Source organism: Drosophila sechellia, chromosome 3L, assembly GCF_004382195.2.
Source record: "Drosophila sechellia strain sech25 chromosome 3L, ASM438219v1, whole genome shotgun sequence".
Taxonomy (NCBI): Eukaryota; Metazoa; Arthropoda; class Insecta; order Diptera; family Drosophilidae; genus Drosophila; species Drosophila sechellia.
In genome coordinates, this window is record NC_045951.1 from 6,938,401 (window position 1) to 6,953,180 (window position 14,780).

General features: G+C 42.5%; 4 protein-coding genes and 1 long non-coding RNA gene across 5 annotated transcripts in view; 3 read left to right on the forward strand and 2 right to left on the reverse strand.

Annotated features, from left to right (window-relative positions):
- Window positions 1-152: 152 nt before the first annotated feature.
- Window positions 153-2,315, forward strand: LOC116801057. Its single transcript, XR_004361752.1, has 2 exons — window positions 153-1,315; window positions 2,077-2,315. It is a non-coding gene; the product is annotated as an uncharacterized LOC116801057 (long non-coding RNA).
- A 1,144-nt stretch (window positions 2,316-3,459) lies between these two features.
- LOC6611093 (pupal cuticle protein Edg-78E) lies at window positions 3,460-4,113 on the reverse strand. Its single transcript, XM_002035614.2, has 2 exons — window positions 4,015-4,113; window positions 3,460-3,948 (listed from the first exon to the last, which is right to left on the reverse strand). The coding sequence occupies exons 1-2, from the start codon at window positions 4,024-4,026 to the stop codon at window positions 3,577-3,579; spliced, it is 384 nt and encodes a 127-aa protein (XP_002035650.1). The 5' UTR covers window positions 4,027-4,113; the 3' UTR covers window positions 3,460-3,576.
- Window positions 4,114-5,196: 1,083 nt separating this feature from the next.
- LOC6611094 (pupal cuticle protein Edg-78E) lies at window positions 5,197-6,287 on the reverse strand. Its single transcript, XM_002035615.2, has 2 exons — window positions 6,181-6,287; window positions 5,197-6,108 (listed from the first exon to the last, which is right to left on the reverse strand). The coding sequence occupies exons 1-2, from the start codon at window positions 6,190-6,192 to the stop codon at window positions 5,581-5,583; spliced, it is 540 nt and encodes a 179-aa protein (XP_002035651.1). The 5' UTR covers window positions 6,193-6,287; the 3' UTR covers window positions 5,197-5,580.
- Window positions 6,288-10,618: 4,331 nt separating this feature from the next.
- LOC6611095 (pupal cuticle protein Edg-78E) lies at window positions 10,619-11,274 on the forward strand. Its single transcript, XM_002035616.2, has 2 exons — window positions 10,619-10,721; window positions 10,794-11,274. Exons 1-2 carry the CDS (start codon window positions 10,710-10,712, stop codon window positions 11,163-11,165), a joined length of 384 nt encoding a protein of 127 aa, XP_002035652.1. The 5' UTR covers window positions 10,619-10,709; the 3' UTR covers window positions 11,166-11,274.
- A 958-nt stretch (window positions 11,275-12,232) lies between these two features.
- LOC6611097 (formin-J) overlaps window positions 12,233-14,780 on the forward strand; it is a 28,307-nt gene continuing 25,759 nt past the window's right edge. The window contains exon 1 of the mRNA XM_002035618.2: window positions 12,233-12,785. The gene's annotated coding sequence lies outside the window, so the exon portion shown is untranslated. The remainder of the gene's footprint in view (window positions 12,786-14,780) is intronic.

The following is a 14,780-nucleotide window of genomic DNA, read 5'->3' on the forward strand; positions in this document are numbered from 1 at the left end:
AACTTTAAACAAATGACCGCAAATAAGCAAGCCATGAATGGGGCTGCGATGCACTGAACACAAAAGTTAATTAATTAAGAAAATAACGATTAATCAATTTGAATGATATATTATGTACTCCAAAAGCAAATGCTTAGACACAAACATAAATACTTAATTTTAGTTACAATAGTTTTTATAAGATGCAAGCACATATAAACGGCATCAGTTACCATTTTCAACACTCCATTATAGCCACAATAAGGCTTTCTTATTTCCAAATATACTGGGCTGACATTCAACTCACTTAAATATGCAAAACTACCACCTTTCGTGCGCACTTTTCTCTGTGCATTCACTGTGCTTCATCGCATGTCAAATGCATATTTTACTATTGAGCGCCACCGCTGTTGTCCTTGTCGTCCTGGCTGGCATTGTTGCTGTTGCTGTTGCAGCCATCCTTGTGCGCTACTTGGGGCGCAGTTGTTAACGAAAACGGATTCCGGAAGGCGGACGACCGATACGGATATAGGTGCACACTGTACGGCAAAGGGCAGTGGAGAAGGGGAGATGGACAGAATGGAGGCCATCGAATGACGGCTGAGTGTCCGGCAAAACTGACGATTCGAGGTGGCATCTTCACGTACACATCGCTGATGGGGCCACACACACACTCACACTCTTGGACACACAATTTTGTCGCCTCTAAAGAAATTGACGTTTTTTTACGATTTCCACGTTAGTTGGCCCCCACTTCTCCTGCCACTTGACTATTGATTTTTACTTGGGAATAAATGGGTTTCGTTTGTCTGTTTAGCTATGGCCGTTGTCATTCGTATTGGTATTTCTACAGAATGAGCGAAAATTCAGCACTTCACTCACCCGAAAGTTTTCCTTAGCAATTATTGTGGGAAATTATTTTTCATTTTGCTAGCAAAAGTCAGGGCATTCAGCCCCTCGACGCCATCAACTGACCATCTCGAATGGCCGGAACTATTGTTATTAATACTGCCAGTGAATGTTTTTCGTTGCGTTGCCCATACCCACTCTGTTATTTTTTTATTTTGGTTGTGAGAAAAATTGCACAGCAAATGAAAAGTGAAATGTGGAAAGTAAATAAGTTGGATATTCCTTAAAAGTTGGATATTCCTTCCGCCAGCTGAAGAATGTTAAAGGGAAATTAATTTCCTGCGAATCCCTATAAATAAGAATACAACAAAAGGGCTGAATGGCTCCCACTCCGGTCATCATTTTGCTCGCTTCAGTTTTTGCTTAATTGAAATGCTCGTCCGTTCCGGGTTATGCTTTCCGCTGGCGAGTAAAAAAAGGAGTCCTGGTAGGTCCTTGTCATTTCCCAGCACTCGCTCGCATATTTTGGCAGCTACGTGACACATGCCGTGACCATGTTCTCACCGAGCTGCAAACAAAGTAATTTTTTTTTATTTCGCCCAGCCGTTGTTTGGCTGCTTAAATATGGACATGGCATGGCCCCACAATTACGCCTGTGGCCACTCGCAATCCCGACAAATAGAAAACGTATCCCAATTCCTCCCCACAAACGTATTTACATTGAAACGGTCACAAAAGGGTAGTTCTGTTTGTCTATCCTTGTTAGGAAAAAAAAAAAAGGAAAAAAGAGAAGAAGTAGGCCAGACACTGGGCCAAATGCGCTACAGTTGGTTGAGTTATGGCCAAATAAAAGACGCACAGAGAAGCTAATTTTGTGCATAGTTTATACCGACCATAAAACTAAATTGCACGGCTACTGAGCTTAGGGTTATTGGCCCATTTGTTTAATGCCTGAATATACGGGCTAAAATTTCCAGGAAAGTGCACCGGCTTATCTGCACCCGCATTACTCAAAGGCTTAACGAATCGAGCCCAACTGATTTCAGATTAAAATGCAAGGGTTCAAGTGTAAATAAATGAGTTACTCAGATTTTTCACAACATAAATTTTGTAGACTTAAACGCTTTAAGATATATGAAAATATAAGCACGTTTCAATTATTCAAACTTTACAAGCCGTTTATGCATATTTTGCGCTTTACGATTCCGCTGATATCTCGCATTTATTTAAAAATTTATTGCTTTTCAGGACAAACACCAGATCAGAGCCCAACAGGTTCCCGTTTACGACCTGGCACATGGAGGACAATCGCCGGGAATAAACAGCAGGATACTCAGGATACGACAGTCACAAACAATTCAGCATGTTTCCAGAAGACACAGAACCCAAAATGGAGGTGAACCGGAAAAAAAGAGCCACATTTCCACATCGCATTTATAATTAGATTTTCAGCAAAATCAGAAATAAAAGTTTTTGATTACACAGCAGCTTTGTGCTGTTGTCCCCCGCAGAAGTTGAATCCACTGGACCAGGACACGTAAAGCACCTGTGCCTCTAGTGGTGACCGCAGATCCACAGATATAATGGGTTGGCATTAGCATAAACGTTGTTAAAGACCGAAAATTGAAGAGCGAAACAAAAGCTCTTACAGCATCGTCCTTCGTCCTTTTTGGGTTGCCAAATTTTATAGCAGTTCACACATCGCATATTAACTCTTCCTGCGTCCCAATCTTTTTAATTAACTACTCATATCCGCTGCTGAGCGTGCCTAATTGATATGAGAGACCCGCTGCCAGAGTTTCCCCAATTTTCCTCCGATTTTCCCCTCATTTTCCGACGCCAAAAAACCATCACGCTTCAATGGTGCTATGTGCGTGTTAGCCAAGTCTCCTCTGTGCGTCTGTGTGAGTCTGCTGCTGCTCCTGCTCATCCAAATGTAAGTGTCTTAATGAATTTCCATTTCCAGCAGACACTCATTCAATTCCCGGCCATAAAATCGCAGCCAAAAGCAGAAATTAACTTGCCTCATGTCAAATGTTAATGAGCAGCAAACGCACAGTGTTTTCATTGGACAATGTGATTCGAATTTCGAATTATTATTGGGATTTCTATGAATATTTAGAAAAGCTACGTAGCCAGTCTACAGTCTACAGTAACTTCAATTTTATATTTTATTCAAAAATCTACATTTTATTTGAACGCTGTTTACCACCATTTCTCGCCTTTCAGCACTTGTGGTAAAATAAAGTCAACAAAGTAAGTCCACAGACTTGTTTTGGCCGCAAACAAGTTTAGCCCAATATCTTTGCACTTTCCATGTTATTTGAAACAAAGTCTCCCTCGAAGGTATTGTTTTAGCCCACGTTGACCTTGGCCTTCAGCTGTAGATTGCCACAGAAAGTTTATCCGGTTGCCCAAGGAACTTTCGAAAATCAATTGGCAGTCAAAGAAACAAAGCTGTATGGATTTTTGGCAACTTTCGAGCCACTGTTCAGCAAAGGAAATGTCACGAGACTGGCGTTAAATATTCAGTATGAAGTGCGGAGCATTGTCTCCGCTTCGGCTAGAATAAAATCTATTATATTGCCCCACTAATTAGTTCTTCCCCAAGCGAATTAGATAGACGGCGAATAAGTGGAATTAACACCAGCCAAGAGCTGAGCGTGGTTTAATCGGATGGCTGGGATGATGTAGACATCGTTGGATGACTACTTTGGCAAACTTAAGATTACTATTTTCCATACAGCTCTAGATCTGCTGGGCGCGAACGGCACGATCGGCCAGTTCCTCGGGAGTGGGATGCTCCTGGATGTAGCGGATGGAACGCAGGATCTCCTCTGGGATTGGTGGTGGAGTGGGCAGGAGGTCGGACTGTGGGTGGAAGCCGTACTCATCGGCGGTGTACACCACCTGGACGGGAATGCCCTCGGGGGAGATGTAGGAGTACGATCCGCGAGCTTGGTGTCCTGCCAGACCCTCCTCCTTGATCTGGATACCGCTGGCCTGCTCGATGTCGTAGGCGTAGGTGCCGTCCGTATCCTGGTTGGCCAGGAACTTGGTGATGGTATCATCGTTCAGTGGCGCGGCCAGGGCGCATCCGAAAAGGGCGACGACGACGAGCTATTGGTATAGAATTGTCCAATTAAATCACTGGATCCATGCAAAAGGAATCTGCCATCCACTTACGAGCTTGTACATGTTGCTGCTGCTGGTTTGTTGACCGAGTGGCTAATGCTGTCACTCTGGGCCCCCGATTGACTATTTATAGTGATCCGATCCGATAGTCAAAGACAAAGCCAACAGACTCCGAATATGCAAACAAGTCGGGCATGCAGAGCGACCCATATTTCGCCCAATAAACTGCTTTTGGCCACACGTTTTCATTCATTAATGCAAGACATGGAGTTCCCTCAATGGTAGAGTACCGACTTTTGGATACTCTGTAATGAAGGTGAAGGTTTGATTTTTTCAATAAATTTGTTGTTTTTTCACAGAAATATATATTAATGGATAAAATAGTTTTAATAATTTGCAATAATGTGAATTATAAGATGTCATTTAAATTTTCAAAACTGCAAAATCTCCCACAAAGATTAGCATTATTCTATAGAAAACAACTATGAATCCACTCCCAAACTTATATATACTTATAGCTATACCCTATAAAATCATGAACTTGGGTGGAGCGCTGATGACACAACCTCAATGCATCAAAATCAAAGTCGAATGTTGCTCTTCGGCAAACATCAACAATGCTAAACGCCATCGAGATTAGCAACAACAAATACAACTTGTTAATTTAATCAACCCAACAAATGATGATTGAACTTACAACATTTCTACGGCTCGAGACGCGAATCAACTTGGAATCGAAGGGCCAATGCCAATTTGCATAATACAAAACTCCCGAACAGCAACAAATACCAGCGTGCATTTATTAATTTCTGATTGAACTTCCTCCGGTCTGAACTTATATATAGATAATGCTAAACCAGATCTGCACACTTGTAGGAGAATTTCAAGGGGTTAGCCGCTGCGTTGCATGTGGGCGATGCGATGGCATTGACACAGAGAGAAATATTAGTGCCTAAATGAAAATTATTTATAAATAGTATTGCTTAAAGGTGTTAAACTGGTTTCTCACGCTTGTAAGCAAATCCGTCACAATTAGCTGGCGAAGGGGAAGTCCCTTAAAGTTTCTGCCAAAATTGATTGCTCACACTGCTCACTTTTTCCTCTTAAATATTTTTGAATCACTGTGCCATAGATATGATTTATTCACCTACATATTTTTTTTCTGTGCAATGGCTTCAGGCACGGCCATATGCTCTCGTCTCGGCACAGGCACTCATAGTATAAACAAGCATATTAAATTGTATTTTTCTTTTATTACATTATTATTATCTCTGGCAATAAATGTCAACGTCAGTCGAGCCGACAACGGACACGGAATGGAGAAGGAGCCGGGGTCAGAGGACGTAGGACCTTTGAGGAGCCCGGGAGCATGTTGATGGAAATGTATGATGGTCCCTACATATATATACAGTGTGTGTGTGTGTGTGTGTGTGTGTGAGTGGGTGTGTCACCGCGTCCAGATGTAGTTGCTCCGATGTTATTTCTGCTGCTTGATGTGCACTATATATGCTGGATGCCGTATGTTGGATGGTCTGACTATGCAAACAGACAGGCGAAAACATGGACAGCTGGACGAGATGGATGCGGAGGCTACGGATGCAATGGACGGATGCAGCCTTATACCTTCCTGTCGTAGGGCAGGACCTGACCCACGGACACCACTGGCGATGACGCCGGTGCGAGCAGAGCGCCGGCTGGCTGCAGATACTGCTTGCCCTGCTCCTGACCATGGCTCTGGTGATGCTCATGGTGGTCATGGTGATGGTCGTGGTGCACGTACTCCCCATCCTCCTCCGGGTGGTTGCGATTGTACTCCAGCGACTTCAGGATGGCCTCGGGAATGGGGTGAGGTGTGGGCAGGTGCTCGCCCTGCGGCTGGAATCCGTTCTCATCCGCCGTGTAGGTCAACTGGATGAGCTGGCCCTCGGGTGTGTAGTACTGCGATGAGCCGCTGGCGTAGTAACCACCCACTCCCTGCTCCTGCTGCGCAATCCCGTTGGACGTCTCGAACTGGTAGTTGTAGCTGCCATCCTCCTGCTTCAGCTCGTTGACAAAGCTCCGGATCTCGGCATGGGCATCCGGGGAATCGGAGGGACGAGCCCGGACTCCGAGCAGCACGGACATGGCCACAAGTACAACGACGTTCTGCAATCACATGAATTGTTATTATATCCCATAGGGGAGCTCATGTGGTGGGCTCCTGCTCCTTTGACTTACGATCTTCGACATTTTCGCCTGGCTTAGGTTGAGATTTGGTTTATGGTTTATTTGCTGGTTTGACCCAAAGAGCTAAACTATGTTTGATGCCTCAGTAACCTCGACCCGGCGCTTTTATACCCCAGAAAATCCGAATTGATCTGCTAACGAAAGTGAGGAAAGTGGTGTGCAGCCATTAGACCTGATGGTGATGATAATTGTGGATGCGGCGGAGCAGGGGGAACTCATCACATCACCCATCACATGTGGCAGCTCATTTTGGATTTCACAGCCAAGAGCCAGCAACGGTTGCAACCGGCAATTATCTCGACTTTAGGTGGCTTCCACAGCGAGTTCCATTAACAAAAGTTTTGAGTGAAACTGAAACCGAAACCGAATCCAACCGGGTTCAGGCCACCTGGTCGAATGACCCCTTCTGCAGCTCCACTTCCCGCGGGTCAAGAAACCGCGGCTCTTCGCTGCCGGCCCTTGAGTAATTAAGTGTTTGTGTTAATTCATTAATTATCCACGACCAAGTTGCGCACACTTATCGGACCATATTCGTTTGTATGTAAGATGACCACTTTTACGAAATCCGTAATGGATTCACTGTGCCCAAAGATTTACCCATGCCGTGGATCCAGATAAGTGGATGGAATGGCTCGTGCTGCGTGGTTTCGGTGGTTTGGTGGGTGCGCTGGGCGTGAAATGGCTAATGGATTCGCCCTACCCTCTCACAAATTATCGCTAATTTTCCCCTAGTTTGGGAGATGCTAATCAATCAGAATTTGAAAGCGAGTCTGCCCATAACTCACATGCAAAATGCACCTGGCTTCGGTTTTCGGGCAACTGGTTACGCTCATAAATTTTAGTTAACAATTAGGTCATGGGTTATGTGCGCTGCTACTGGCCAAAAACATTAATTTAATAAATTATTCTTAATTTCTCGGGTTTATTTCTTTGACCAGTGAGTGTGATGATAATTTCCTCTTTTATATAAATGTGTGCTATAATTTAATCATTACTTTTCAAGTTGTTTGAAAAGTCCACATATTTTTCGTTATGCTCAGCAAAGCTGTGAAAGTGCATTAAATATACATTTATGATGCACTGCCGGCATAAAAAACCAATAAGTTGTTGCTGTTTTTTATCTTTACGGCAACATTTACATGCAAGTCTATAAAAATTCTCTCAGTTTTGATAGGTTTACATAAACAAGTCTTTTCCTGCGTGCCTTCGCCCCTCATAATTGAATTCAATTGGGAAGGAAATGATGGCAAAGATGCAAATATCAGACATTAACGCTCTAATATGTCCAGAGCCCTAATAGCTAACGAACTAAATGAATTAGTAGTGCGATGTTATGGCATATTAACGCATTCAAATGAATTGTCAAAAGATGCGATCCATTCAAACAGCGAAGGGAAACGGACTTGAAACATGCAAATTGAATCAACTTTTTGATTAAAAATCCATCAGCCAGCCTTAAATATTCGCCACACCAGAAATGCATGAACAAATGTAGTCCGTTGGGTTGCCAAAAAATAAAATGGACGAAAATCCAATTAATTGGGTTATTCAATAAAGCCGTGTGCTGATTTAAATTGAAGCTACAAGTGCCAACTTGCCAAAAAAAAAAAAAAGAAAATAAAACAAGCAAAAACCCTACCACGAGCCGAATTTCCAAAGCGAATCAATATGAAAGTTACAACTACAAGCAATTAGCAGACCCATTTCGTCTCTATGGATTGAAGGTCGTTGCGCCAAGATTTTCGAAAGTCGTTGACTTTGTTTGCCGACAATCCATCCACCTATCTGTATTTGTATCTCTAAAGAAAAAAATCCCCCAAGGGCCGACCTTACACGCCCAACGCCAACGCTTTTTGTCCGCTACTCTTAGGCGTTAGATAAGGTTACATCTGCTGAAGAATCGGCTAAAAGCCAAGCCAGATGATTAACATTCGAATGAAACTGCATAAACGCTCCATAAAAGTGGCCACACAGTCTGCAGGCGACGCGGCGATTTCGTTGACAGTGTTTTAGTTAATTAAAATCACTAAAAGTATCAGATGAGTGAATGTGGAGCAGCGGATTGGTCATAAAAATTCAAATGCCAATCGCCGAAGTGCAGAGAGAGAAAAGAAAGTAGTAAGTTAAGTTACAAAACGCTTAAAATACCTTTTAATTATTCTTACTAAATAGGACAAAAGTTCCAATCTTTTTCCCGTAGATTCTTAAAGCTTATTTTCAGACCAATGTTTTATGAATATTTTCTCGCAGTGCAGATGCGGCAGTGGTCGTCAAGCAAACATTCAAAGACATGCCCAAATTAGGGCTAAAACACTGCGCCCAAACGACCTTCGGCTGGACTGGATGGGACCAGTCTGAAGCGGACTGGACGAGTGGTTGCCACCGAATGTGGGTCAATTAATGTGGAGCAGGTGAGCGTGAGGAACTGGCCAAGGAGTCGCTGCACTAAAGCATGTCCCCTCTTTCATTTTTGTATATTTTCCACTGGTGCTCCTTGTCTCAGCTTAATGCGCGCGAATATGGATTGATGCCCTAATGGATGGATGGGGATCTAAAGGAGGAGCAGTCGAAAGGGGGAGAAGGAGGAGTAGTCGGGGGAGGAGAAGGAGCAACAGCAATGACAAAACATCGAGGGGCAGGATGGTTAAGTACAGCGGAAGCGGCTTAAGGCAACCAGCAATGTCACAGAGGAAACTCCAACGAATCGCAACAACTTTTGCTTTTCATTTAAAGCCGCCCAAGCGGCAGGCACCGGACAATTGTATTGGGCCAAAAAAAAAGAGATGTATATATGTATATAAAGATACGTACACAAAAAATAAATGCCCAATTGCCGGACAGCCGGTTTGGGGCATAAAAGCCGAAAGTAACACCAAAAAGGCCAGCAAAACAGAGGGCAGCCAACACAAGGCAGATAATGCTGCTCCCTATGATGCTTCTGCTGCCGATGCCTCCATGCGACATCGCCCCTCATCACATTCACTTTTCTCCCCAGCTCGGAATCAGATTCATTCCGAGCAGCAGACGCAGTCTGGTCTGGTCCGGACTGGACAGCCTAGTCGTTCCAGCCATGTACTTATAAAAGGCCAACACAAATCTTGTAAGGGAAACAGCGTGCGCTCTTCTCTGCTTGTTGCCGCTAGTCGATGCCTTTTGGCCATTTTAGCGATGGCAGATTGACACCTTTAATATGGCCCACATAAAAGTGGCAAGTTTGTTAATGGAAATATAAATGTTTATGATAGTTGTGGCAATTCTGGACTTTGTATTTAAAACATTTATAATTGTTTGCTGCCACTAAATTTCAGATACATTTTTGAAAATATATAGACCATATTGAAATAAACGTCTTTGCTATTTTCAGGAAATATTTAATAAAAGCATAATAAAATATAGTAAAAAATTAAAAAAAAAAAATAATTAACTTTCAAAATAATGTACTTTCTTTACATCTATGAATTAAAAATAAGACAATATACGTTAACACCTATTTTTGTATATATTAGGTGTTATTTAGGTCCTATAGGTTCTCTATTTTACCTTTTAACTACCCAGTTTAATTTACTGCCCAAATATCTTAGGTCATCAGACTTTCCGATTGAAACGAAGTTAAAGCCCCAATTTTCCCTCAAAAGCTTCGTGATCCCCGTGAGTCACGTCATCTTCGTCGGTGATTCGGTTCATCGCAAGTTTTCTTATCAAAACTTAATACAAACTCGCCGGCTTCGCTGTCGATAAGCTGTCGTACTTTCGGACAGTCTGCCAATATTGGTGGCAAGGTCGTTCGTCTGGCTTTTGCTGCAAAGCTAAGGTTGCTTGCCACTTCGTCGATTTCGGTTTTTCGGCTTTTCCATTTTTGGACGCGCTTGGTGATTTTGTAATAAATGGATGCGTTGACCCAGCATGTGAAGTTCTTAATCGATTTCGCCGATTCTGCGAACGATTTATTATAAAGTTTCGCATATGATTTGGCATCGGAGACTAGGCGCAACATTTATAAATGATCCTGCCACAAAAGCCAGGCGCTTTAAAATAATTTACAAGTTTTCGGGTTAACCATTTTATAAGGAAATAAAGCGATGGGGCAGCTATAAATTGCGCTAACCAAACAACTTGCGGAGGTGTTAATGAAAAATTAACCCCTCGCCGCAGACACAAGAATTGATTAACCGGCTATCCACAAGTTGAACAAAAAGGAGCATAAAGTTTATGGGCAACAAAAAACTATCTCACACACACCAACAGCACTAAAGCACTAAAATCAGCGAAGAGTCTCCAGCGGAGTCTTTAAGTGCCAGTGTGTGGGTATTTTTTCGTATCTGTGAGAGGGGCAGTTCAGGTTCAATGCTGCAAATTATATGCGTTTTTTCGGCGACTGCGAGTGCCCGGCCCAAAATGATTGGCGTGCCAAAATGCTATAAATGCGATGCCAGGCCAATTCGGTCATATTCATTCTCGTTGCGAGTTCACAGTGACAACAAGTCAGCCCCCAGCCCAATCACCAATTCACCAAAAAAAAAATGAACAAATTCGTGAGTTCAGGATTTTTCTTTTCGACCAGAAGGAAAACTCTTTCAACTACCATTATCCTTATCCGTTCACAGTTCGTCCTTGCCGTCGCCGCCCTGGCTGTTTCCTGTGTCCGGGCCGATTCCTTCGACGCCCGAGCCGAGACTCGCGAGTACAAGAGCGACCTGAAGGAAGATGGCAGCTATGCCTACCAGTACCAGACGTCCAATGGCATCGCTGGCCAGGAATCGGGCGTGGGTGGTTACTATGCCAGCGGCTCGAACGCCTACTACGCCCCCGATGGCCAGCTCATCCAGTTGACCTACACCGCCGACGGCAATGGCTACCACCCGGCCGGCGCCCACCTGCCCACTCCTCCTCCAATCCCGGCGGCCATCCTGAAGTCACTGGAGTACATCCGCACCCATCCGCAGCAGGAGAGTCGCCAGGGTCAAGGACGGTTCTAGACCAAATGGGCTTGTCACCACCACCATCACATGTTGAGCGTTATTCGAGCTAGTTTTAAGTCATTTGAAAATAAACTTTGTTTGAGCCATCAAACATATCCATAAACAAGTCGAGACTGTTGTCGAATTTGGGTAGAGATTGCATTCGGGGGCTAGGCAAATATTTGCTTATCCGAGATTTCGCATTCGTAATTTCACATTTGCAAGCCGTTGTTACGACTAAGAAATTTTTTGGAACTTAAAGTTAGCCAAAGGCTTACGAACTTGAAAGTCTTGTATTTATCACTGCATTTTATTTATAATTGTATTGTTCACTTCCATTTGTACAAATTAGTTTAACTTAAAGCTTATTGGACTTTCAGTTGGCATTTCATAATAAAACACTTAAACTTTAAAGGTAGCTTACTTCTTTTTTTAATCATAAAACTCTAAGTGCAATTCGAATTCAAATTTTGGCGCCAATTTTGTTTTGGTTGAAACCAGGGCTCCTAAAACGCTTTTCGTATTGCAGTTAATGCTAATTGACAGTAACAGCGAAACGCCGATGATAAGGAACTATCGATAGCTATTTTAACAACTTGGCGCGCAATTTAAATACTTTTGATATATATATATAGTACAACAATTTCTTTTAGGAAAACTTATTAGTATTAAACACAAAAATAAAGTTGAATAAGAAACATTATTACATTGTAATTGCTAGCTTTGAAATGTGAAACACTGGAGTTTTTTTTTTTGAGCGAAAGAATCACAATCATTTGTATAAGTTTAAGCTGATGCATTTATTCTGCATGCACTTGTATGGATTTATTCTTTGAAGCCAAAAGAAATTATTTATATTAACTTATCTAACTTATAGCTGCTGTTACAGTCATACAAATAATTTATTAAATAATTATTTTATGATTTGAATATCCTAACGGTTACTTAAACTAACAACTATGATCGTCTATGTTATTCGGAACTGGTTCGCGAACCGGTTACCAGCGCTTGGAGCGCGCGCAATCGGGCGATCGGTAGAAAATCAAGCCGCGCAAGCTCGCCGTTACTTCAGTCACTCGCGATCACTCGAACGAATCGGTTATCCGGCATTTCGCATCCGGCAGCAGGTGTGAGGTGTTTTCTCGTGGTGTTTAGTGTTGTTTCGCGCTGTTTTCAGTTGTTTTGAGCCGAGAACTCTCCGCTCAGCGGCGACTGCGAATGCAAATGCAAAGTGCATGTGCAGCCATCAGCTATTATTTTGTTTTGGTTTTTGATTTTGAATTTGAATTTGAATTTGGCTTTTGAGGCTGCGCGACTCGCGAGTTCTGTGCTGCGTTTTCAATAAACGCGTTTGCTTTTGGCCTTTTCTGCTGCGTGGGCGCCAATTTCATGTGGCTGTGTGTCGCGTGTGTGCATTAGCTAATGTGTTTGTATTGCTAATTAAAACGGCAGCAAGAGCAACCGCAAAGTGGCAGCAAGCGGCAAAAAACCAGCAAGCAGCAAGAAACCCTGAATAAAAGCGAAACAAAGTGCATTCGATAAGTACGATAAACGAAATCCATTCCCGATCCAAACCCGATTTGCGCACCCAATTTGATCGACAGACAGCAGGTGTTTTTCCCCACCGCATTTCCCATGGTGAGTTTTCCATTTCCACGCGTTCGCTATCGAAGTGCCGATCTGTGGCCTTTTAAGTCGCCTTTTTGTTTGCCCGTTAGTCGCGGTCAGCTGAGATAATATTTACTACCAATCGCCACAACCAACAACATTTCCCCCAATGCAGCGTAGAATGCAGCGATCGCCACAAAACTAGATCAATTACGCGGAACCATAATGCTGATAAGAATGGCGCCCTCCATGAATCATTGCACTAATGAGTTTCCCCCGTGACGCCCTCAAAATATTTTTAAAGGCGTTAAAAATAAATAACGAAGTTACAAAATTAAGAAATTATGCTGAATACTTCTCACTTCAATCTTAACACTCCTAGCCTGAGTTATTTAATTATTATATAAACCTATTACTTAGTCGATATCTTTAGTGAACAAAAATGATCAAAAATGTCAATATTATGAACGAAAGTATTTACATATATTAAATGAATAACTCAAGTTATTTTATGTTCTTAAAATGATACCCCACAATTATTCGAAAAATCATTGCTACCTTTAGATACAACTTTTCTGGGTTGTAAATAACAAAATAAGTTTATTTAATATTTTCTAAAAAATAATGAATGATCACCCCACGATCAGTTACCTATAGCGAAGCCCGCCTGTAATTACAAACACACCACTTGCATGACGAAAATCTGTGGTAATCGCAAGACAAATAAACAATTAATTAACGCGAGCATAATGCGGCAATAACGATTGCGTAGCTCTTTGAAATCTGAAAATCCTAAGCTACCAAAAGGCGAGTTTTTGGGTTCCATTTCGATGCCCTGGGGGAATTGGAAGCCGTGTTCAGATCTTTGCCGATACGAATCGGATTCGCATTTTTTTTTTTGCGGAGCAGCCCAGTGCGGCCAAAAAGAACAAGAACAAGTGGGGCGGCTACCTGCCTTGCGGATTCCGATTCCGAGAAGTGTTTTCGGTCATGATATGCCCAATATCATATGGCCAAAATCGAGGCAGGTTCCACCCCTCGAGGCCAAAGAAATCGCTTCAAAGCGAGGCGGCTTAATTCAAATTGATTTCATTTCTCGATTCGTTCTCTCCGCACCTCTTGAGGGGTTTCGGTTTTTTGGCAAACAATTTGAAGTGTCAATTTGTGTTTATAAAACTAAAATTATTTATCAAGCCCAGGCCATCGCATGTGGGCAGCGCAAACAGTTAAAAGAAGAAAAAACCCAAGCACGCATATATGTTAACTGGGTACAGAGAGAGAAATATCACTACAAACTTATGATTTCAGTAAAATATGCATTCTAAATTGATATTTCATTTGGCAATCTTATGTCGTTCTTTATTTAATTTTTCAAAATGGCTCAAAGATTTTTAAACCAAATTTCCATTAGGACCTGTTCCCATTTTTCCGTGCTTATATAGTAGATATATATATTGCGAATAGCACTGCTGGCTGGCTGCAAAGTCAATTGCCAAATATGGCGGACTTGTTTGTGTGTGGTTTAATGTCACACTCACACACTAACACCAGCCCAGAGATAAGTATAACTCTCTGTCTGTCAATAGCTGGGCTTTGAAAAAGGAAATTCAACTACTTGTTTCACCAAAAACTCACTGAAATAGTCACCCAGCATTGGCGCTTCGCTAGCTGACTTTCCTTTGTCTGTCGGCCAATAAATATTGAAATTAGCATGCGTCCAAGTGAATTTATTCTCTAATTGTTATCTAAGCTCAGAGGGCCTAAAAAGGCAATCAAATCCCAATCGATCTACGGATGAGTGTGCCGATCCACCCAAAACAGCTTACAAAGAGCTCAGCTGGGCTCCAGCTTGGCTTTAACTGGAAATTCTCCGTGACTAATTGGCTTGGGCAGCTTGACTAATTGCATCGAGATCGCTGGGCAGTGAGGGATGGGCATTGAAGCAGTTAGTCAATAATTAACTCGATTCCAATAAAATTCCGCAATAGAATTTATTTGCGCAGGGCTTCTGTTTTTATGGATTAC